Source organism: Helicoverpa armigera, chromosome 11 (assembly GCF_030705265.1).
Source record: "Helicoverpa armigera isolate CAAS_96S chromosome 11, ASM3070526v1, whole genome shotgun sequence".
Classification (NCBI taxonomy): Eukaryota; Metazoa; Arthropoda; class Insecta; order Lepidoptera; family Noctuidae; genus Helicoverpa; species Helicoverpa armigera.
In genome coordinates this window covers 2841973-2865988 of record NC_087130.1, presented here as the reverse complement: position 1 = coordinate 2865988, position 24016 = coordinate 2841973, and the positions used below count along the sequence as shown (strand labels likewise).

At 35.4% G+C, this 24016-nt stretch overlaps 3 protein-coding genes and 1 long non-coding RNA gene across 6 annotated transcripts; 1 reads left to right on the top strand and 3 right to left on the bottom strand.

The window, feature by feature from the left end:
- Window positions 1-1368: 1368 nt before the first annotated feature.
- On the bottom strand, window positions 1369-9289 carry Ns3 (Nucleostemin 3). Its single transcript, XM_064036921.1, has 10 exons — window positions 9060-9289; window positions 8231-8454; window positions 7600-7821; window positions 7122-7242; window positions 5933-6481; window positions 5472-5624; window positions 5013-5151; window positions 4440-4639; window positions 3154-3242; window positions 1369-1507 (listed from the first exon to the last, which is right to left on the bottom strand). Exons 1-10 carry the CDS (start codon window positions 9153-9155, stop codon window positions 1384-1386), a joined length of 1917 nt encoding a protein of 638 aa, XP_063892991.1. The 5' UTR covers window positions 9156-9289; the 3' UTR covers window positions 1369-1383.
- Window positions 9290-9629: 340 nt separating this feature from the next.
- On the top strand, window positions 9630-20493 carry Tgs1 (Trimethylguanosine synthase 1). Its single transcript, XM_021328480.3, has 10 exons — window positions 9630-9939; window positions 10287-10431; window positions 10864-12227; window positions 15091-15307; window positions 15791-16040; window positions 16745-16895; window positions 17091-17251; window positions 17734-17909; window positions 18447-18569; window positions 18841-20493. Exons 1-10 carry the CDS (start codon window positions 9800-9802, stop codon window positions 18934-18936), a joined length of 2823 nt encoding a protein of 940 aa, XP_021184155.3. The 5' UTR covers window positions 9630-9799; the 3' UTR covers window positions 18937-20493.
- Window positions 20494-20573: 80 nt separating this feature from the next.
- LOC110371987 (small nuclear ribonucleoprotein F) lies at window positions 20574-23694 on the bottom strand. Of its 2 annotated transcripts, XR_010276955.1 has the most exons (4): window positions 23551-23694; window positions 23286-23474; window positions 21071-21228; window positions 20574-21006 (listed from the first exon to the last, which is right to left on the bottom strand). XR_010276955.1 is itself a non-coding variant. In XM_064036920.1 (3 exons), the coding sequence occupies exons 2-3, from the start codon at window positions 23458-23460 to the stop codon at window positions 21137-21139; spliced, it is 267 nt and encodes an 88-aa protein (XP_063892990.1). In that variant the 5' UTR covers window positions 23461-23474; window positions 23551-23694; the 3' UTR covers window positions 20574-21136. The 2 variants fall into 2 exon arrangements, 1 of the variants encoding a protein (XP_063892990.1); XM_064036920.1 differs by having other exon boundaries at window positions 20574-21228.
- On the bottom strand, window positions 21579-23269 carry LOC135117532 (uncharacterized). Of its 2 annotated transcripts, none has more exons than XR_010276956.1 (2): window positions 22561-23269; window positions 21579-22278 (listed from the first exon to the last, which is right to left on the bottom strand). It is a non-coding gene; the product is annotated as an uncharacterized LOC135117532 (long non-coding RNA). The 2 variants fall into 2 exon arrangements; XR_010276957.1 differs by having other exon boundaries at window positions 22568-23269.
- Window positions 23695-24016: the final 322 nt, after the last annotated feature.

The window sequence follows — 24016 nt, the reverse complement described above, 5'->3', positions numbered from 1 at the left end:
AGTAATGGTTCTATTAATAATTTATTACTGAAGTGGCTGAAATCTCGACTAAAAGCTGTTGTTAAGCAGTTAAGGATCAAGGCAAGAAGAATTTGTAAAATAGGCAAGTGTCATAAGGTGGGTCTTTTTTTTAATCTGCAGTTTAGAACATGCAAGATGCCGTGCTCTCGCTAATTTGAGTAATCGCTAGAGGCTTTATACATAGGAAGGAACTTACAGATTTTTTTTTTTTGTTTAAACCATTTGTGGTAAAAGTTTACTGCTTTTTAAAAATACACAGAATAAATTCTTGGGTTTATTAAAAAAAAACTGGAACTGGAGTTATTTCCAATTTTACAGATTTAATTCGAAAGTCAAAGAGAAGCTAAAGGTTGTGACCTTCAAGGAAATTCAGGAATTGGCAGAAATGGATCTACCTACACTAATAAGAACTACTAGCTTCTGCCAGCGGTTTCACCCGCATCCCGTACCGGGATAAAAATAGTAGCCTATAGCCTTCCTCGATAAATGGGCTATCTAACACTGAAAGAAATTTTCAAATCGGACCAGTAGTTCCTGAGATTAGCGCGTTCAAACAGACAAACAAACTCTTCAGCTTTATAATATTAGTAACTATTATATAATCTGTGATATTAGTATAGATTCCCTACAAAGAAAGAAGGTAAAGAACGAACTTTTCAATAAATATAGCAGAGTTTCTTTAAACAAAATTCCTCCGCAATGGATCACTGCTCGCATGGAACTGTCAATTTTGTTTAGTCTACGGTAAGGTGTGTTTGAATTTAGAATTCGGCTGTTACCTATCAAGTGCCCACGCGCAGCATTTTCAAATCGAACGATCGATGCGTCGAAAGTAAATTTCCCTTTTTTCAGGTAGAAAATGTGGCAAGAATTTTATGTTTGCAACCAGTTTTTTTTTCATTAATTATCTACCATTTTCCTGTATACCCATGTTTGCAATTGAAAATTACTTTTTACTCGCCTCGCTGTTTTCTTTGACAGTTAGTTAAGGATGTCCAAGACATACCTACTTTAATGCCAAGTTAAATCCAACACGCAGTGCTAAACACATTAAAGGAAGAAAAACATTGCACTACCGAAATATATGTAGGTAGGTATGTATGGCATGCAAGTACCTTTTTGGCAAAAACGCAGGAATTTCTCTTTAAGCTGTCAAATGAAGATTGAAATAAAATTAATCTTGTTCACATTAAATGCATTTAATTCTATTTTTGTACGCAATTTTTAAGTTATACTGCAAATTACATATTACCAACACTATGCAAAATTATGGGACGCTAGTGTCGGTACATTTTACATGATAAATATACAACCATCTCTCTCACACTTGTTAACATCGCATATTTCTGTCTTACTCTAATGTTAATGTTCATCTAAGTGTGCATACTTTCGCCTTAATTTTTCCCTTTTATTCTTATTCGCATGTTTCTTTTCTTGCTTCCAGGGCTTGGCAACTTGACTTTCCGCAGACTGGGCTCCAACGACGCTGCAATAAAATACACCTTATTCCTTAGCACTTAAGACTCAAAATCCAATTTTATGTTCATATGATTTATGACGACATGTAGCACTATATTTTAGTGTTTCGTTTGAACAATAAATCATCATTAGGCTTTCAAAACAGTAACATTTTTAACCCACGCGTTTTCCGCGGTTACAGTTTTATTGTAAACTTTTGAGTAGATATTGCAAATATAAAATGTATAGGTATCTGTTCAATTGAATGTATGTTAATGCAATATGGGTGAGTGTTGCCATAAATATAGTGTAGTTAATTAAGCCTGGCTAGTTCAAAGTATTGCTAGTTACACTCGTCTTATTGGCGAAAGCTCACAGTTTATTTCATTTCGAAAAGGCCTCTGTTCTTACGTATTTAGAGAGCAATTTTCGTGACCGTTAGCACAACTCGTAAAGATGCTCAACTTTATGAATTAACACTTGGCTACCATCCAGGGTGGCCATTTCATCTTCACAAAGTTTATTTAGGTTTCCCTTAGCTCTGATTGATAATAACGCACAGATATCTTTCATCTTGGCCAACTATGACTGGGATATTTTTATATTGCACCTTTCAGATTTGGAGGTCGTAATACACATTTTAATGATATAAATAATTCTCGGTTGCCATGGCAACGTAACATTGAAATTCATGTACGAGGTCGTAACGTTCGTTTTAATGGTGTATAAAAAGTTTTCGGTTACCATGGCAACGTATCATTGAAATTCTTGTGCGATGTTTCATTTGTTTTTCGCATGGAATGTTGATCTTAGCTTATCTATCGAAAGACGAGCGTGTTACCACATCATTATTCACAGTCAGCACAATAAACAAATCGGATATAAGTTTTGAATTCTCTGATAAACAAACTATTATTCTACTGTATTTTATATCGACAAGAAAATATTGAGCGAAAGATAAGTGTCGAAAATGAAACCATTTATTTAAAGTTGTAAATTCTCAACGGTATCGAATCGAAAGTTCTCGATTTATCGATATTCGGTACAGCCCGAAACTGATTCTGTTTCACGGACAAACAACATAGACACATTAAAAGTATCGAACATAATCAGGCACTATTAAAATCTTTTAACATCAATAGTGACATTATAAAACAAACCACACAAAAACATCGATAACAATGAACAACGCCATTCTAACTACTACACATCGATGCGACATTTATCGATAATATCTTAGGCTTACTTTCCACGATCCTGTCACTTGCCGATTGCTTGCAACGCACAAAATATTACTTACAATATTGCTTTTTAACACAAGATGCAAGCAATCGTCAAATGACGAAAACGTGCGATTTACGTGGCTGAAGTACACGGAGAACAAAATGACTAGCGGAGATGTCATAATGCAAAATCTCTGAGAATCTCGCCAAAATGCGGGTGAGCGGGGAACGAGGAACGTTACTGGCTCTGCCTTTATAGGCCTTCTTTGGAACCCACCCATTGAATCACCAATTAATCTATCAAGGAAACCGGAATGCTTCGTTAGTTCTAGTAACTGATCACGCCTACCGTAGTTAATCTACAAGAAGGCGCCTAACTTGCCTTATGGCATCTCCGCCCATCTTTCCTTTCTCCGTGATGACATTGAACATTTATATCGTGCTTGCTTACCCAAGTACAGGCTTTCCTTTCACGTGAGCCGCAGATTTCTGCATCGCGAAGAACGCCTTGTCGATCTCGTTGGATTTGTTCAGCCAACCCTGAAAAGAGGTAAAGTCGTTTTTTTATTAATATGTAAGACTAAATTAATAAAGACTAATGTTATAAAGATGAATATTTCGTCTGGTTGCTTAGAACCTATAACCTGTAACTGTCTCAATTGTCTTTTTATTTCAGTGGTAGATGAGAAAATGTGTTTGTTTCAGTTTTTTCATGTCATAACTTTTACGTAGAAACGATATTTTGCATTGACAAAATTTTTGCCCGTTAGTGGGATAGCCAGAAAGAAAGAAAAACTATAAATAAATATTGGCATACTTCGCACTATAAGTTCTTACCACGAAACCAATTTTATATACCCGTTTATTATAAAGATTTCACCAACACATAAAATCCAAAACGATTATCCAGATTAATTGATAGAGATTCAATCAGCATCTCGCAACATAAGCCAAATGGGTTGTTTATGAAAATATCAAAGAGTTATAATAACCGTTATTTAGGTTAACTGTCGTTTGTGAGGATTAACTAGACCGTTGCGTTTCCAAGTTGTTTAAAACTATGGTTAGTTTGATCTACTTATATATTGGAGTGTTAATCTTTGGTAGTCGTAAATGTCTGGTTATGAATAGGAGTGTAGGGTAATGAGGTTGTGGTATCTTTCCAATGGTGAGTAAAAGGTTAAATAAAGATGGTTCAAAGTGTATTGTTTTCTGTGCTACGTTATATAGGTGAAAAAAAATCTAAGAAAAAAGGTCACTGTTTCCATTTAAAAAGTCTCATTAGTCATCACCTAATATAATTAAAGCGGAAGAGTTAGTCTGAACGTGCTAATCTCGATATAATAAAACAAAAGAACGACCAGTGTTAAAATTGGAGCTGAAAATTTGTCGAATGGCGTTGGCAGTCCCCCCATTAGGTCGCCGGGAACCAGTGGATGCGGGTTGCTGAAGATCAAGCAAAGTGGCGAACCTTGGGAAAGGCCTTTGTCCAAAAAGTATGAACCTCAACCATCCCAGCATCCAACATATCGTCAACTGGTTGTGAGGATGGTACTCGCAGCTTTTTTTGAAGTCGGTTAAAGAATACTAACCTCGACCATCCTAGCTTCCCTAGGCGTAGTTTTCCTTTTCTCATTCCTATTGTCCTCCAGCATATCGTCAACTGGTTGTGGGAGACAGCCGGGAGGGAGCACCCACATACTGCTTTTTTTGAAGTCGGTTAAATAAAGTACTAACCTCGACCATCCTAGCTTCCCTAGGCGTAGGCTTTCTCTTCTCATTCCTCCTGTCTTCCAGCATATCGTCGACTGGTTGTGGGAGACAGCCGGGAGGCAGCTGTGCCCAGCGCAGGCGACCACTCGCAGCTTCTTTCAGCATTATCCGGGCTGAACGGGATTGGTCCGGTTGCCCGGCTGCTGTCATGAAGCCTCGGTTGTCTGGAGAAAGAAGAATATTTATTTTAAGCATTTTTGGGGTATCTAGGCCAAAAATATAGAAAAGGAAAAAAAATCGTACCGAGAACGTACAACCTGAAAATGGATCAATGGGGTCATTTCATTTTTTTTCTGTCAGTGAACGATACAGGAAATTAGGTACATGAATGTTCGAGTTATAAAAAAATTGTCTTTTTAGTTTTCAGAAACACTGTGGAAACAACTTCTATCAACTCAACTCAATGACTTTCGTCAGGTACCACCTGAATCAATTCATCAGTGCACAAAGGATCAGTGAAGAATTTTTTTTTCAAGCTTAACACTATAATATATTATGTATATGTGTAATAGAGTATATAATTAATAATATACTTACAGGCATGTGCAGTAAGTATCTGCTTGTAATCAGGCTCTTTGGAGCCGTCGTCGGGTAACAACAAGCCGTATTTCTCAGCAAACGTGTGCTTGCTCACTAGTTGACAGAGGCGGGCCATTGCTGCGTCGTGAGCACGCATCTATGAAAGAGAATTGTAATAAAATAGTTGACAACAAATATATTTGTTTTTTTGTTACCTTTTTTCTACACCTTTGAAACTTTTTTAATAATAAATAATAAAAAAATAATATTTTTGAAGCGTTTTCTTTTTGTATTATTGGTTATTTAACCGTTAAGTGGACATAAGAAAATGTGGATTTAATTTTCCAATATATACCTACTAAAGGGATATAAGTGACAATGTGAAAACTATTGTGTAATAGATGCTGTGGATTGAATAAGATTTCAAGGTAAAAAAAAAAGATTTCTTAGTAAAAATCTACCAATACAACCACAAACCTGATCAATTGGCAACACAGCAGTTAACAGCAAGTCGGGAGCTACGGCGTAGGCTGGCAACACCAATCCAGGACAGTCCAGCAACTCAATGTCGTCATCTAGGATCAAAGACTGGATGTGTCGTGTGTGACCAGGCATCGAACTGACACTGACCTGATGAAAATGAGCTAATTATAAAGGTGTCCAATAGAAAAACATCCTATTATGGAAGTCAAATAAAAATCGGAGATTAATAACAATCACATTTGTTCTATGAGAGCCTCTGAAATATTTATTTTACTCTAGTTTTGAGTATGTTTTGCTTTAGTGGCAACAGAAATACATGATCAGTGAAAAATTTATGTTATCTATCATGGTTCATGAGATACAGGTTGGTAACAGTTGGACTGATAGACAACTAGAATTAATTTAATTTAGTTATTTATTAGTTTAATTTCTTAGGTACGAAATCAAGTACTAACCTTTTTAGTCTTCATTAAAACATTAACCGAACTGGACTTTCCGACATTAGGATACCCAATCATGCCCACACTTAACCGTGGAGGATTCTTTAACTTATCTACATGTGTGCTCTTCAAAACTTCCAGAAGTTTCTCCCTGTCAAATATTTCATGGGAATTCTGTACTTTAACTTCTTCTACTTCTGATGTAGCTTGTTCTTCATTTTGAACATCACTGGCCGATGCAGGTTCATCAATAGGTTTACCCAGCCTTAAATTCTCCATAACCTTGTCTAAAGCCTCTTGTATCCTATCAATTTTATCAGCAGTATTGCACACAGCTTCATCAAGATCTCCCAATTGTTTTTTAAACAATTCTATGTCTTGTTCTGTACATATTAAGGCATCTTTTGCGTTGACATCGTCATCTAAATCGTGTTCAGTGTCAGAGATTGCCGAGTCTGTTTCTGAGTCAATTTCTTCATTGATAGGTGTGATTTCCTCGCTGGCTTCTGATATTTTACGTGTATTTGTTTCTTTTGCTGCCGAGAAGAATATTATTGACACATTCTGGAAGGAAAAAGTTTTATTTAGTAGACGAAGTTAATGTGTAAGGCCCGGAATACACAAAAGAGAGAAGATTTTGAATAACCAATATAATTCTAATGTTCAAAGATCATGTCTCTAACCACTCAATTGTATTCCTAACTAGAGAAATTCTATTGGTTTATTTAAAACCTTCGCATCTCTGATTTTGTGGAGTCTTGGCACTATAGGAAGTAATAACTGTACTATTGGAGAGATAGAAACACAATTATTGTAGGTGTGGCTTTAAACACATAAATTCAGTAATTTATGAGAATCAGCCAACCAATCACAGCATTGTATTCGTACAGATACTCGTAAGTATGAGAATAGAAATAAAATGTGCCAGAAATAGATACTTATTGGAAAACACGTTGATTTAACCTGCTTTAAAACTTGTTAAGAAATAAGTGTATTTATATGAAACTAGCTATTCCCTACGATTCTGCGTCCTCAGCGAACTATTTCCCTCATGCGGATAGAAAGTAACCTATGTTCTTTCTCAAGCTTAAGATTGTCTTAGTTTTGAAATACTTCGGTTTATGTATAATATTAGTAAGGATGTAAAAATAGATAGGGAAAGAATGCTAAAAACCTGCGAAAATCGCTAGCCCAAAAAACTTACCTCTTTATTAAAGTACTCTGCCCAACACTTCCTTTCATATTCATTAGTCAAATCTGCCTTGTTCAACAATAATATAATTTTGCAATTCTGTTCCTTAGCATATTTCTCTAAATCTGCACATCTGAAAAATAAAGATAGCTTTCACAAAATTTATCATAGAGAACATTATTTTAACTCAATCTTTTTTTCTGATATGGTAGCAATTAAAAAAAGAAACAACTACAAGATTATTTTGTGTCTCAGTCTAAAGAAATGTCTGGCTGCCTACAAACAAGAAACTATTTGTTTTGCTCATAAAAAATGACGTTTTTTCACAGAAACATCATAGAATAAGTATGGAAATTTGACCAGCTTTAAGCAAATGTATAGGAATAAGCTCTTGATTCTTTAACAGACTTCCCAAAAAGGGACAGGTTCTGTAATCAATTAGTGTTTTTTTTGTATGAACATGTATTTTGTACTAAATCTCAAACAATACCTGAACAACAAAGGATTCCTCGCGTCCAACAGTAGCAGCACAACATCAGATTTCTCTAATGTCCTCCACAGCTGCTTCCAAAGTTCCAAGTTTCTCTCATACGGCGTAACGGCCGCCCCAAGCTTGGCTTGTAGCTCGTTCAAGTGCCGTCTCCATTCTAAGAATGCTTCACGTTCACGTGTCATTTGATCTTCGGCTGATATGCCTGGGTGCCATGCGGGTCTGGAATTAATATAAGAAAAGTTTTAATACTTATTCATCTTGAATCATGTGCCATTCCCCATGTGGAGGTTGGTTGTCAGTCTAACCATAGCCATTATGCAACCGAATACTATCCTTAACAAGCCATTGCCCTTTATTCTGAATGAATTTAAAGCAACAGGATGTTCTTTTTACTCTCTATTTATTGTAAGCATTCGTGTTTCATAGTTAAAAATCAGATTTGCTATTGCTAATACTGAAATTGTTATTCCTGGGTGCATGGTGACTATCTTATAATATTTAATAGGGAAACATTGTACATATTATATTCAGTAGCGCATAGTAGTAGTGTAGTAGCATAAGGCTGGGACACGATTCCGCAAATTTTATAATAGTATAATATGATCATGTTTATGTATTTAAAACTCACCTCCTTGGTACTGTCAGAGGTTCATCAAAGTTCGGTTGTGAAGTTACAACCTCAACTTCACTTGGTATGGAAGACACATATTTTAAGTTAAGTTTCTCTGCGGTAAACTCTCTCTGGGCCAACTCAGCGGTGGAGAGGAACTCTTGGAGAGATGACTCCGCTGTGACGGACTGGAGATTGAGGCGACCCCAGTCGTAACCATCGTTGACCTCTGTTGTGTGTAACTGAAATAATTTAAAAAAATTGTAAGGACCATATGTGATTGCACAGGTATTGGAGTACAATCAAAACAAACTATTCCAAAATTGTTGCTCTTACTGCATAATATGTATATTGCTTTTTTATCCAATTAAGACAAGGCTTGAATTTATTTATGGACCTTATTCAACATGTTCAGAAAATATTCATAGGGAAACAGAACATTGAGAAATTTATTTTTTTTTTAATATAAGGCTTGGCTGAGCACATACAATACGAGGAGTGAGGCATACATTTCATTTTGAATATCTGTATTGTATATGGACCCTCCAAAACTTTAACATGGGGGTAGTTTGAATTTGTAATTAAAGTAGAGTTGAAATTATGTGATATTACCGTATCTAAAATATTACACCACATTATGAAACAATGTAAACATTACCTGCTGTAATTGCAGATATTAAGCATTTCTATTGCAGGTTAACAACATTATTTTTGGTAAGAAAACTAAGAACAAGTACTGGTATGACTATTCAAGAATATAAACAAGTTACTTGTTATTTTTTATACTATTAGCAACATTGATAACTTATGAAAATAAATTACAAATAATTGAAAACACAATATTTACCATGGTATTGTCTTCGACATGTTTTCGGTGACGATTCTTTGCAAATCTGTCCTTAATCAGAGCCCGGCCCAAGGATTCTTTATTTTTCTTCCCCATATTGTTAAAAATTCATATAAAAATGTAATTAAACCAAGATAACGCTTCAAAATTTGATAATAATTTAAATTAAAAACGTGCCGCACTCCTTAAATCCAATTTGATTGTCACAGAGACATGTTTAATGTCAAACTAAAAACACATGTGCGCCGATTTGCGCAGTAAGTAATCCATTATATGCAAACTTTATACTTCTTGAGGTGAAAAAGCAAAATGGTAATTTCTCGTTAAATTCAGAAGACTCGCAATCGCTGTGGGAAAAAAAGGTTTTTCCAAGTCCAAAGATAAAGGATAATGAGCGAAAATGTTTTTCAGTGTCTTTAGAAGTCAGTTTTTTTATATTTTTTCACAAAAAATAGAAGAAGGATAGATCTCCGTAAAACGGATCATTTTGGCAATTCGATTTACGCAAAGGTGTACAGTAGTAGTTCGCATGATCTTGTACATTGTATTGACACAGCAGTGCGTTTAGTAAGTGTTCGTGTAATGGAACGTAGGCAAAAGCGAGCGATACTTCGATTTTCTGGGAAGGTTACAAATAATAATTTTTGGAAGTGAATGAGAAATTGATTTGTGTAAATTAATAAGCAAATCTGATAAAACTAACACATGATTAAGTTAAAACTGTGAAGTTTGTGTCCAAAATGATGTCAGATTATTTCGAGCATTACCACCGTTGTGAGACACTTGCTGAATTTAATTTTTACTTTGGAGACGATACTGAGGACGAAATTGATGATGACGATAACTACATTTACTGTTACTGCAGCAGAGTCTTCATTAAGTAAGTTCATGTTTAAGGTTTTATTGATAAAAACATTAACATATAACATTAATGAAGGGAGGCTACATGAAAACAATAAAAATAAACAACACATCTTCTAATCAACTTCTTTATATTATTCCTTATTCAAAACTGTTTAAAGCACTACTATAAAGTCTAATTTTTTTTTATAAATCTCATACTATTCTTTGATATTGTATTAGCAAAGGCCTATATTTGAGACAGATAAAGCAACTACATCTATGATTTCATACACATACATAACCTTTTTGCTATCAGGCAGATTCTTACTGAACAATAAAGAAGCCACACCAAATTGATCAATATACATATGTTAATTTTTGCAGGGATGGAGTCAAAACATATTACGTAGACAAGGAGTATGCTAGTGAGAGTGATGTGGAGGTCCTCCGTGACTCGCAGTCCCAGGATTTGGAAGACCACTCTCATGTACACTTCTCTTTAGATACGTCATACAAAAACAAGTGTGAGGTAAGTGATTAGGTCATTAAAATTAATTAAGAGATTCTTTTCCATGTGATTTTGAAGTTCAAAGACATTGGATTATTATGCACTTGTATATTTCCATATGCAAAAGACTTGTGTTGGATGGCTAGGTGTGGCCAAAATGGCCTTCTGGGTTGTTAGAAACTTTGACAAGGCAGCCCAGGCAGAATGAATGGGTGAATCAATCACTGTGGATCACCAATGTGTGTGTGTTTTACCATTTTGATAGTGCATATAATCTGATGTCTAGTTAAAGTATCACTTCAGTAGGACTTAAATTATTATTTAATTTAGCAATAAATTATTGGGGTACGCAGTTATTTTGTTGCTTGCCACCATAGGCACGTATATCAGTGGGTCACTACTTCTTACATAGGGCATATACCCACTGTTGCTGACATAACATTCCTTCCTCAGAGAGATGAAGGTGCAAGCTGCTACTGCAGTGCATCTCACACAGACAACTGTTGCTCCACTGACGAACATGATGCTGTTCACACTCACGGCACAATGTCCCATGCCTTACAGCCCAGTGACAGTGGAGCTGACCTCACCTACCAGGATTACCACTCCGACACACATGACAAACTCGAACGTATGGATCATGACGACCCTGATACCGTTGAAAACTATCTCACCGAAGATACCTGGGAGAAGTATTGGGCTGTACATGGAGAAAGACTCATATGGGCTTCCTGGATCAAGAAGTATAGTGACTACATCAATCCAGCGTACCTTGATGACAATAATGGACTTATTATGGATGAACACAATATACCGAAACAACATTCTATAGACCAAATTTATATGAAACAAACTGATCCTAGTCCAAAAGCCGATGATGATATGAGAGAGCGAAAATTCTCTTATGATTCAAAGGTAAACCCTTATAAGAAACGCAACACTAGTCAAATGGAGAAGGTTGATAAGAATAATGAGGTGAATAAAGATGAAGCATTTTTGCCAATAGCAAGGAGGCGCTCTTGTTCAGAGCACGACAGAATAATAAGTCCTAGAACTGTGGCTGGTACTGACTCCATGACTAATGTCACCAAACTTACTTTATCAAGCTATGATGTCACTTCTAGTCATGTGACTTCAGAATCTACGCCTACCGACACTGACTATAGTGTATCATCATCTTCATCTGATGACCCTTCAAATGATCAGACAAGAATAGTCAATATAGATGATAAGTATGAAAATACAGATATGCCAACAGAAGAGATGGACTCGGAGCAATACTGGCAGTTTCTATGGAAGAAACATTTTGGAGAACAGTATGCGTTACACTTTGCAAACTATACTGAGTGTCACAATGCAACTGAGAAGCAAGTCCCAGAAATACAAATTGAAGTTATACCAGAACCTGTTAAAGTCGAAGAAAAGCAAATAGAGATTGAATGCGAAAACAGCGAAGGAAACTCGCAGGAAACACCAACAGTTATAGAAATTCAGAACCAGGTTAACCAAATAAGTTTAGAAGAGAAAAGTAAAGTGAGGAAGAAGAATAAAAAGAGTAGTACAAAGTATATAACGTCAGTCGGAGTGTTGTTACAGAATTTGTTGAAAGAGGAACAAATGAAGCAAGATGAGCTGGTTGATGGTGAAGATGGCACAGATAAGCAGACGAATGATACACAGAAACAGGAGACGGATGCAGTTGACAGTACGAGTAATTCAAGAGATGTGCAGCCTGTAAATAATTGTAATATTAATTCGCACAGCTGTGATGGCGACGATGAACCACCTGAGGAAACTCCTGTGTTATTGAAAAGAAGGTAATGTCATTTTATCTTTATAGTTTTCACCCCTGTTCAAAACATTACTGCATACACGTTTGGACAAAATGTCTCTCAAACTAAGTTATTTTAAATTGGTTCAGCTTTTTCATTTTACCCAGAGTACTATGGTACCTATATCTACTTTTTCTGTCAGAATGCCAGTTTTTGTATAATTTTTGCATATTTTTGTATTATTGAAATACATAATTGCAACAAGGGATTTTCAATTTACTACATACAATTTGAATTCTAAATAATGTTAGATAATGGAATCGTAAATTTAAAATATTATTTATTATGCTTATAACAACATGAACTTTTAATGTTAGTTATGTTTCTTATGTTGTCTATGGTTAGGGATTTCCGTCGCATATAACCCGGCAAAATTGAGAAGCATCTCATCGTTGTGTAGCTTACTTCGTCCGTGTCGTATTTAATTTGGTAGGTTAACGTATTGCACAATAATGGCTGATTTACATTGAGTCAGTAACTGACGTCAGTCCACTGACAAGTCAGTGCTGACCCGGCACTGCCATCGTGTAAATTGATTTGAAGTCAGTACAGTACTACTGACGAAACACTGACACTACACCAGTGGTTCTTAACCTTTTTGACATGAGGGACCACTTTGACCAAAGTTGTCTTGCCAGGGACCACCTCATCGGTTTACCTAAATTAGTACTCATTTCTTTATTATTTACCAAAAAAAAAAACTGAATTTTTGGGTCAGTTCTACTCAAAGCTAAACGCATGTCGGCAGTTGTGTAGATAAGCAAATGCAAATAAAGAAAAACTTGCCTATGCAGTTTCCAAATGCGCGAGCGAAGCGAGCGCGAAATTTTTATCGGACTTAAACCAAATATTACGTAAAATGTAGCCCAAATGTACTTAACTTTTTGTTTGTTGACAAATTCAAAAATAAGGGCATAAAGTTTGTGAATACGCGAGCGAAGCGAGCGCGAAATTTTTATCGGACTTAAACCAAAAAATACGTAAAATGTAGCCCAAATGTACTTAACGTTTTGTTTGTTGACAAATGCAAAAATAAGGGCATACAGTTTCTGAATACGCGAGCGGAGCGAGCGCGAAATTTTAATTATTTTTTAAGACTCAAAACCAAAATTACGTAAAATGTAACCCAAACATACATTTTCATGAATGGGGGGGACTAGGTACGACACACCCGATATACGTCCATGCGAAAACTCCCGCTCGCAATTATAAGTCGATAAAAATTAAGTTAGATAACGTATAACAACGTCGCGAAGCTAAGCTTCGCGGATCACTTGGAATGCCTCCAGGGACCACTTGTGGTCCGCGGACCACCGGTTAAGAACCACTGCACTACACTGACTTCGTGTAAATAGCACGCGTCAGTTTTCGGCGCCTACACTGACGTCAGTTACTGTCTCAATGTAAATCAGCCTTAATTTCGATAATATAACTGCGCAGTGCGCAGTACCATTCACTTTCGCTCAGGATCTCGCGAGTGCAGTGTATTATTGAAAGAAATTTACATTTTCTCTCGAAGTTTCCAAAATGCCTAAGATTACAAAAACTAGATACCGACGCCGCCCCTGTAATAGGAACAAAAACACAAACAGTGCTTTGTCGAAAAAATGCAATCTGTGTGGTACAATAATAGTATCAACAAATCTGAATTACTTTATGCTGCAATATTCGGTGTGGAACCATTTTAAGCGAGTTCACCCGGAGTTGAATATGAGCATTGGAGCTACTTTGCAAGGTCGAGATGGCCTATTAACTTCAAGTGGAGAAGCTTGTACTCCTAAGCCAAGAGTGAAGAATTTGGTCCCAAAGAAAGGAAGGAACCAGTGGAAATATGACCAGCAGCGTAAAAAGTTTGTTTAAACTATAATACTTTTTGTTGTTAAACAGACAAAAAGGAATTACAATATTCTTTGATAAAAGTATCTTTTTATTTATTTATATTGTCTACATTAATTTTATAACTTAGCTGAAAATGCGCTGATGTAATTCATGAGACAAAGGGTTGGGGCTATAAGTACAAGGATTTGTTCTCTACGATCAAAGTAATATTTTGAAAGAAAATGGTGATGAACCACTAATATATTAATGTATTTAAACAATATCAAAAACTATCAAACTACCGATTAAATAAAAGCATTTCATAAGTATAAAATCTATCTTACAAACTCTTTTTTTATTTATGAAAAGGTTTTATGAAGGTATGTATTTAACTATTTTTATAATAAAATCCTCCTCTCCTTAAATACCTAATTAATTGTCCTAAATAAATGTATTCATAAGTCTTTGTTTGCTGGTCGATAAGGACAGATTATTATACATATATTACTTAGGTACCAAGTTACTTTATAAGTGTACTCAATATTTGCAAACTGTGACATCATGTGCACTTGGAAGGTCAACTTAAAACAAAGAAATTATTGAAAACAAAAATTAAAACATAGGCAATATTACAAAATAGGTTTAATAGGAGTAGATTATGTTAGGATTTGGATTATAAATAGATTTTTTTATTTATCAATTTTGTCAAGATACCAAGAACCTCATAAGAATTTTATAGGTCTTTCATAAAAAATAGAAATCTATTCTTCGTGTACCTACACTAAAAACCAAGATATAGATACATACTAGTTAAGTAGGTACTTATTTTGCACTGCTAAGAAAAACGTATTATAAAAACTAACTGTTCAACTTATTTGACCTTCAACTTATTTGCTAAACTCGCTAGGGAAAAGCTAGCACAGATACTTATAGCATTTTTGCACCAAAACATGTACCTACTTAGGTAGGTACCTATATCAGAACTTCGTAAGTGCAACTTCTAAAAAAACTTTTCTAATATAAATTACAGCCACGAACAAGATGATGAGGCTGAAGAAGATATAGCCCATGCTAAAATAAAGAGCACTTTCCAAATGATGGGTTTCTGCGTGCACCCGGACAAGTTGCCTAAAGGTGAACTGATATATAGGAAGCGTCCCGCGAGGCTGCGCCCTCCGAGGGTCAAGAGGAATGTAGGCAGGAAGACTTACTATGATGATGATGGTAACCCCTATACTGTTGATCAGGTAAGAGTTGAGCTTTTACAGTTTAGATTTTAATGATTACAAACATGTCTTATATTGTTTCCTATTTATTCGGAAATCTAGGCACATTTTTTGATATCTTTAAAATAACTTAGGAGTTGGAATAGGGGAATTAGTTACAGCACTTCTTCCCAACAAAACCATATAGAAAGTACTAACTTCTGCCAGCGGTTTCACCCGCATCCCGTGGGAACCACGGCACGAACCCGGATAAAAAGCCTATAGCCTTCCTCGATAAATAGGCTATCTAACACTGAAAGAATTTTTCAAATCGGACCAGTAGTTCCTGAGATTAGCGCATTCAAGCAAACAAACAAACTCTTCAGTTTTATAATATTAGTATAAATTGAAGGGCCGTTTCGTGGGCTTCTTTATAAAGTTGACATTTACATAATGAACTCCCGTCAAAAACTTAAGTTTTCTTAACCAACAAAATTATTAAAATCAAATGTACATTTCTCACAGCCCAACCAAACCAAAGAATCCCCCGATGAAATGCAAACTGATGATGACTGTAACGACGTGAAGTCAGACACGGAGAGGGCCGAGGATGCTCCCTTAGGCACCCCTCGAAGCCGTAAGAATCAGGTATCGAAGGACGCGAGCATGGAGGAAGATAGCGTCAAATTGGCTGAAGCGGCCGCAATACCTTTGCCTGGAGACGCGGAAGATTCGAACGATGAGGATAATGAGAAGAAAGAAGACGATAGTAGTGGTAAGTTTGTTGTAAAGCTTCCGCCCCCGGTTTCATAATAAGTTTAAAGAAATTATAATACAGGCACTACACATTTAGATACCTACACCCATCAGACCTTTACCAGTCCTGTCAAATTGAAATTATAATTAATCATTCCTCAATATTACCATTAGCAAAGTATAGCATTTCTTGGAATGGATAATATAATAAGCATTATTGTTTAGTAATATAATGAGCGACAAAAGTTTGTCACCTTCATTTAACCTTTTCACCGCCACGCCATATCGGTATTCCTATGCCCTGTACGCCAAGCCCCCGAAAATCTTAATTAAATATCTACTAAAAAATACATAAAAGTAATGATTTAATAGGTTTATTTTGTATTTTTCTGCGACCTGTTTTTTGTCGAGTATAGCCGTCGTTGGCGCACAGGGCACGCTTGCTCATGTCGGCTATAGCCGACATTGGCGTTCAAAAGGTTAATTAATTGTTCAATCACAAATTACCACCTTCCTAATCCAACATTAAGTACTCTAATGACTTTCTTTAGTACAGGCATGAATAAAAGGAACAAGCAACATTCTCAAATCTCATTCAACAATTTGATTTCATAAACGCCAGTTCGAAATTCAAAATAAAAGAGCCACTTTTGAATAAGGAACCAGCATTTTTAAACAAAATGAATATTTGCAAAGAGTTTTTAATCGATTTGTGGTCTACAGTGATTCAGCAAGTGGAGCCTAAACGTAGGAAGAGACCAAAGAGGTATGCTAAGTTGGAGGAAGATGTGAATACTTCTGGCATGCCAGATGAACTGAAGAATGATCCCGCGATGTATAAGTACTGGAAGAAGAGACACTCGCTGTTTCACAGGTTAGATATTTAACACTTTTTAAATACGCCATTGTAGGTGTTTTTTTAAAGTAAAAATAATTGTGCGCTTCCAAGAAGTAGATGCTACGCAAAAGAAATGAACTCTACGATTTTGATTTACACATAATATCACTTTTTGCGCATCATTCAGTTGTTTTTCCTTTCATTTTTATTGTATTTACAAAACTATTACAGGTTTGACGAAGGCATTATGCTAGACCGCGAGAGTTGGTTCAGCGTGACACCGGAGAACGTTGCGTGGCATATTGCAAACAAATATGTTTATGATGTAGTGTTAGACGCGTTCTGCGGCGCCGGCGGGAATACTATACAGTTTGCACATACAAGCAAGAAAGGTAAATGTTATTCATATTATGAAAATTGGCATGATGAATGGAAAGTCAAAGTCGAATCATTTATTTCATGTAGGCCTTTACAAGCACTTATGAATATCAAAAATATAACGTTAATATAAGTAACGGCTAGTATAAGTTTGATTCTAGTTGTAGAAGTGTGTGGTAACTTCCGAAATGTATGAACAAGTTATAAATTCGAATGTTACCACTAGAAAATATAAATAGATGTCATTCATTATTGGACGCCATTATTAATAGCGTCCTATAGATGAAATGGCCCATTATCAATCAAGACGTCGTTGAATAATGTAGTACATCCAATATTAAAAACGAAAAGGTTCCGTCCTACTTTAAAAAATATGGGCCAATTGATAATTCATCTATGTATATTCGTTTCATGTAATATGCTAAACATATAAATACATATTTTCTTTCTAAATTATTGTTTTTGTGCCTAATTTAATATTTTTTCTGTCCTACAGTGATAGCAATAGACATCGACCCACAGAAAATCACAATGGCTAAACACAACGCCACAGTCTACGGTGTCGCCGATCGTATCGAGTTCCTTGTGGGAGACTTCTTCGAACTGGCGCCGAACTTGAAGGCGGATATGGTGTTCCTTAGCCCACCGTGGGGAGGACCCAATTATAGTGATGTGAGTATATCAGTAAAATTATATTATAAAAAGTATGAATGTAGATGGATGGAGAGGAAGAGGAAGACCTAGGAAAAGATGGATGGATTGCCTGAAAGATGACATGAATAGGAAGGGAGTGAGTGTCAGTATGGCGAGTGACAGGGGAAAATGGAAGAGAATGACATATTGCGCCGACCCCAAGTAAAATTGGGAACAGGGCAGGAGGAAGAAGAGTATATCGGTAAAATTCTATCAATATTTATTTTGTGGTTATATTGTGAAGTATCAATATTGTTTACCATAGTATAACCACTTGTGTCAAAAAGGCTTAATTTAGCTACATATAAAATAGAGACAGGTAAATTATTCATGTGTAGTAAATTCCTTAGAACAATATTATGTGATGTGTAGAAGATAACTTGCATCAAATTCCTTCATATTAAAAAAAAAAAAAAAACAATAAATTATCTGTATTTGTATGTGAAACCCTAGAATTAGACAGTCTTCAGGTAGATAGCTAGTTAAATTATTTATTGCAATGTTATTTCTCGACAGAATCACGAGTATGATTTGGAAACAATGTTGGAACCGAAGCCAGCGTCTGAACTCATGAAGGTGGCTCGAACAATATCTTCGAATATATCATTCTACTTACCTAGGAACTCGAGACCAGATCAGGTAAGGTTTTGCCATTTTTTGAATTAGTAACTTCCGCGGATTCTGTTCACGTATGTACCTATAGTAGTCCAGATTCGAAGATGTATATGTCAAATAATGTTGAAGTTTCATTAAAATTCAGTAGTTCCATAAGTAGTTCATTCCGTCATTAATGTTTGGCGCTTTTTAAATATTAGGGTCAGCTATGTCTCAGCAACTCGAATTTATTCCAAAGATTGTTATGATATCGATAAAGAACCTCACTATAAATAAAGTATGTTTTTTGTTTCAGATTCTATCCTTAGCAAAAGATGTTGGTGGCACAGTGGAAATCGAACAAAGCTTCCTCGATCGAAGATTCGTAGCTATAACAGCATATTTTTACTGAAACATTAAAACTAGCATTTTGAAAAATATTGTGACTGGAAATTATAACGATAATCTAACACCACGGATAAGTTAGCAAATGGATACTGATAAATCAATTTTACCAAGTTAATGAGGTAATCTAAATAAAGAGATGACTGATTAATTTGGTGGTAATTCTTGGTGCTGATGCATTTATTCGTCAAGTCATAGTGATAGGAAAAAATAATCATGCTAACATTCCATTTGCTATCTATTCTGTGTTTAAACGTTTGTATGACTGTTTTTGTGTGCACTTGTGTACTAAAATTAGGTCTTCGCATACACTGATGTATGTTTGTCTGTCTAAATACTTATATTCATGTGTAGTTGTTACATTATGTAATCAAACTATCAAAGAAGTGAAAAGTTTGGTTTTTTCCGTATAAATTGATAATTCTTTCTCCATCTTTGTAATTTGGTTCCAATAGATTCAAATAGTAGGTCATCTATGATTCCAATATATTTGGAGACATCATTGGTTGATTTAGTGCTCAAATCTGGACTTAGCCTTATACTTATCGTGGAGCCTAATGTCTTAAATACATTATTTATTATTCATAGTTTTCACATAAAAACATTGAATGTACCTACTTCTATGTCTATGTATCTATGTCACAGTGACTTCCTTTCACAAAAAATGTGCTATTCATAAGCAATTTCATCATATTATATTAAGTAGAACTGTTAGTGTCTTTTAATTTAGAATAGAGTATATTTAATCATACTATTATAGTCCTATGTGATTCCGTAAACTTTATCGTTTACTATTAACAGCAATAAGTGAAGTATAATTTTAAGAAATCAGCTCAAGGATTATTATTACATTTAAGGTGATTTTTTTGTTAAATTTCTGCTAATTTGACCATTTTCGGTATCGACGTTCGACTTTATAGTAGCCCTTCTAAGCTTAATTTGGTATTACCAGTTTAAATAATAATTTGATTTGAGTTTATGCTACTCCTTAATTATCCAACTAATGTTATTGAGAGAGATATACCTATTATGAAAAATATTAAATTATATGCTTATTGTAATCGGAAAAGTATAATCTTGAGAAATCTATATTTTCGTTCAAGATAGCATTAGCACTTTAGGTGTCTTATCCCCAAAATCGGATGTTTTGAATTCGAAAATTGATTATACAGTTATGAATACTAAAAACGTACTTACTCGATTTACTGTACCTAAAAAGCAAATAGTGCCAATACTCAATGTTGTCCTTTTTAATTATAAGACAATGTGATATTTGTGTTGCTTACATTGCTTTACGAATTTATATTTTGAGGCTGTTTTCATTTGTAATAACTTTCATACCACACAGTATTTGAATACAATAATAAGACATGAAAACCTACCACACTCAAAAGTAATTCTGCACTGTTTTGGTCACAAAAGTTCATGATAAAAACTTTACTTATGTATTGTAACTACAGCATTTTCACACAACTCTAAAAACGGTAATTTTTATGTATGACAGTTTAATTGTTGTGATCTCTGTAAATATTTGTTAATTAATAAAGAGAATATGGAAACATGATATTTTTTTTATCACTTAATTCACAAAAATGAAATACATTGATATTTGCTGACAGGGTAGGAAATTAAAAAATTGCAATGTGTATCTGAATAACGTTTTATTCAGGTTTATCATAGACATTTGGAAATGCAATATGTGTTATTACAAATTTTAAATATCACACATACTTATTTGTTGAAGTACTTATAATTCCCAGTGAAACAAACAATATTGCTTGTTAACTTTTAATGACTTATTACAGTGTGTATGTCCAATGTGTTTAGATATCTCTGAACTTAATTAAATAGCTGAGCACTCATCAAATTCGTTCACAAAAGTTCTACTGGGCTGTCAAGCAGCTTACTAAAGATTTGCCAAGATATTTTGTACATAGGTACTGTACAAATAGCCTTTATACAGAATCTTTTTTTTTAAAAAAGAATAGTTCTAACTCTTGCTGAACGCTCTTGTCGCCTTGCCATTCAAGTTGAACTACTACATTGACATTATATCTGGGAATATTCAACAACTGTTTCAACACACTTGGAGAGGCCTATGTCCAGCAGTGGACTGCAATAGGCTGATGATGATGATGTTTCAACACAAGACTTAAGGTATGGAAAACTTAAACCTAACCCTTATATCTATAGTAAAATAATTAATGTTATTCTTTCATTTCTCCCTCCTCGTCTTCCTCCTCAGCTCCCCTGACGTACAGGACATTGTTACACCTAATGAGGACTTCGCCAAGATTTCCTGAAATTACAAAAGTATAGGTTTAACAGATATTTATGAAGTTGTTAAGTTGGTGTAGAAAACTAGGTACATCAACTTAACAAATTCATCAAGCCAAAAGGCTATGCAGAAAACTATATTTCTGATTCTTTATGGGTAACAGGATATTATAGTTCGGCCGTTCAGAGAATGCGTTCCTGACACCTATCAGTTAGTCAGGACTAGTGATGGGCACAACATAACACTAAGTTCGTTACCGTTCCCCCAAAATAAACCGCCGCATTATTTAAAGATTATTTTCGTTTTAAATTGGCGGAATCATTTAAAATTTATATTTTAGTTATTTAAGTGGAAACCAAAAAAAGGTAATATTCATATAATAAAATCGTTTTATTTATTCTTTGTTACAAATTTACAATCTGTATTTCTATGCAATAAAGTAAGTACATTGAATTGAATGTGCGTACAGAATGTTAATCAGACTCCGATTCGCTTGAGGAGGTGGTGTCTTCATCATCATCTTCGCCTACGTGTATATTACGTGTATATTAGGTATTATCAATAACAGAATCAATCCTGATATCTCGGTCAAAATCTTCCAAAATCAGGTTTTTAGAGCTCTACCTCACTGGGACGCCATGGCGACGTCGCCAGCGGCACAGGTCTGGCTACTTCTGGCATCCAAATGTCGCCAAGTCGAGTGGCCATGGCGTCTCGACAGTCAATTGTTTACGTCGTCTCTCAAGAAATTGCAAGCTGACTGGCGACCACATTGGCGACTGTGTGAGGGAGGTGCGCTTTACCGTGTACATTATAGTGGCTACTGTGGCCACGTCGCCAAGTTGCCACGGTAGCCAGAAGCCACATAGGGAACTGTAGCTCGTGGCCACGCCTCCAATTTGGCGACGTTACCAAACCGTCGCCAAGTGAGTTAGGTTCCATACATTTCAATACTAACTGCTTGGATACGTAGCCGGCGACGTCGCCATTGGCGTCCTAATGAGGCAGGGCACTTAGTCTAAGCGCACGAAACGACAACAAATGACTATTTATGCCTGTAGCACACCTCCGCTGCGAAACCCAAAGGGCGAAACCGCCATAGTTTCGCTGTGAGTTGTGAACGTACAAAACTGACTATGACGTTGTATCTTTCTAACATGATTTCGCTCATTTGCTTAGGCGCCGTCTACATCTCCGCCCTGGCGGACAACTGGCGGACAACGGGCGGAGATGTAGACGGCGCCTAAGCGCGCTTTAAATGAGCGAAATCATGTTAAAAACAGACAACGTCATAGTCAGTTTTGTACGTTAGAGCAGGGAATTTCGCTATTGTTTCGCCGCCCAACAACTCACAACTCACAGCGAAACGATGGCGGTTTCGCCCTTTGGGTTTCGCAGCGGAGGTGTGCTACAGGCATTAGCGTCACAAAATGACGGCCCATGATGCCATTTGGGGTTACCATTTTCAACCTAAATATAAAAATGCTACTTTCTTTCGCGCGTTCAGTTTGATCATAGTTTTATTTTTATATTTCATAAAATTTATCCTATAGTCCATTATTTTCAAATTCTTAAAAAGAAAAACAAAACGTATTATTTTATATTATAAGTATAACTGTATAAGAACCATCAACCAGAACAGATTACGATACTTGCCTGTTATTTTTAGCACAGCACTACAAATATAAAGCGCTGACATAACCTTGTAATAGCGCAGTATAGATTTAGAAAAATATTGTTTACCAAGTTATTTGACACTCAATTTGGCACAAAATTACAACATTCATTGATTATTATTGATATAATAATGTTGTTTTAATGCTCAACAATTGTTAAAACGATAAACAACCAGCAAAAATATTTTTATCGTACTGCAACGCCATTACAAAGTTACGTCGTCAGTTCAATCGCGATGTGTCAGAAACGCATTCTCTGAGCGGCCGAACTATAGGCAGTTAAATTAGTGACACGGCATTCTGCCCAGTGTCTATTAGACACTGTCTAATATTGGCGTCTTTTACAATAACAGTTGCGATAAACATATAGCAATCTTGACTTAATAAAGTTATCTAGCGTACCTGTACATGATCCATCGACGATTTCTTCAGTATTAGCTAGTTGCAAGTTCATGTATCCATCAGCAGACACTAGCAAACCTTTGTATTCATGGCCCCACTTTAGTTTTACCAGCACAGATTTACCGGTCAAACTGTTGAGGAAGGGTTTAGGGTTTATTGGCATAGCCGCCGCCATTTTAATAGGTTTTTCTGAAATAAAGTTTTGTAATTAGCTAAAATCTGATGGAGTAACAATAAAAACTTAAATTGTTTGTGTGAATATTACCTTTTTTCGTTGATTACAAAATTATAACCTAGAAACACAGCGGCCAAGCAAGCCCAAAAATGCGTAAACCACAGATAATGGAATTTGGCATCATTTTGGCATAAACTCAGATCATCGACAAAAAACAACTCATAGAAAAAAAAACTTAAAATATAGAAGTTAGAGATGTACATTTCTTGGAATAGTAAGAATTAAGAATAATTCTATCTAAGAATAATTCTTCTATCTGTATTGAACTTTCTCCTTTTTTTGAGTTTAACTAACATGTTTATGATACTACTATGTTTACTAGGATAGTTTTTGATATTTATTGTAAATATGTATTGTAAATATCTATGTAAATAACATGTTTATGTATATTATTATTGTTTATTATAAACCTTTCTTCAACTTATTTTTTTTAACGTAGACTAGATATTGTATTCTTTACACGAAAAGAGTGAGTGTGTACCATAGCACATTTTAA

Coding starts and splice junctions, on each gene's coding strand:
- Ns3 (XM_064036921.1), bottom strand. CDS start 9,155: ATGGGGAAGAAAAATAAAGAATCCTTGGGCCGGGCTCTGATTAAGGAC. Junction 4,640..5,012: donor GATACTTACTGCACATGCCT/GTAAGTATATTA, acceptor TTCTTTCTCCAG/ACAACCGAGGCTTCATGACA. Junction 3,243..4,439: donor GGGAAGCTAGGATGGTCGAG/GTTAGTACTTTA, acceptor ACCTCTTTTCAG/GGTTGGCTGAACAAATCCAA.
- Tgs1 (XM_021328480.3), top strand. CDS start 9,800: ATGATGTCAGATTATTTCGAGCATTACCACCGTTGTGAGACACTTGCT. Junction 16,041..16,744: donor GAAAGAAGACGATAGTAGTG/GTAAGTTTGTTG, acceptor TGTGGTCTACAG/TGATTCAGCAAGTGGAGCCT. Junction 17,910..18,446: donor GAGGACCCAATTATAGTGAT/GTGAGTATATCA, acceptor ATTTCTCGACAG/AATCACGAGTATGATTTGGA.
- LOC110371987 (XM_064036920.1), bottom strand. CDS start 23,460: ATGGCGGCGGCTATGCCAATAAACCCTAAACCCTTCCTCAACAGTTTG. Junction 21,229..23,285: donor CGTCGATGGATCATGTACAG/GTACGCTAGATA, acceptor TTGTAATTTCAG/GAAATCTTGGCGAAGTCCTC.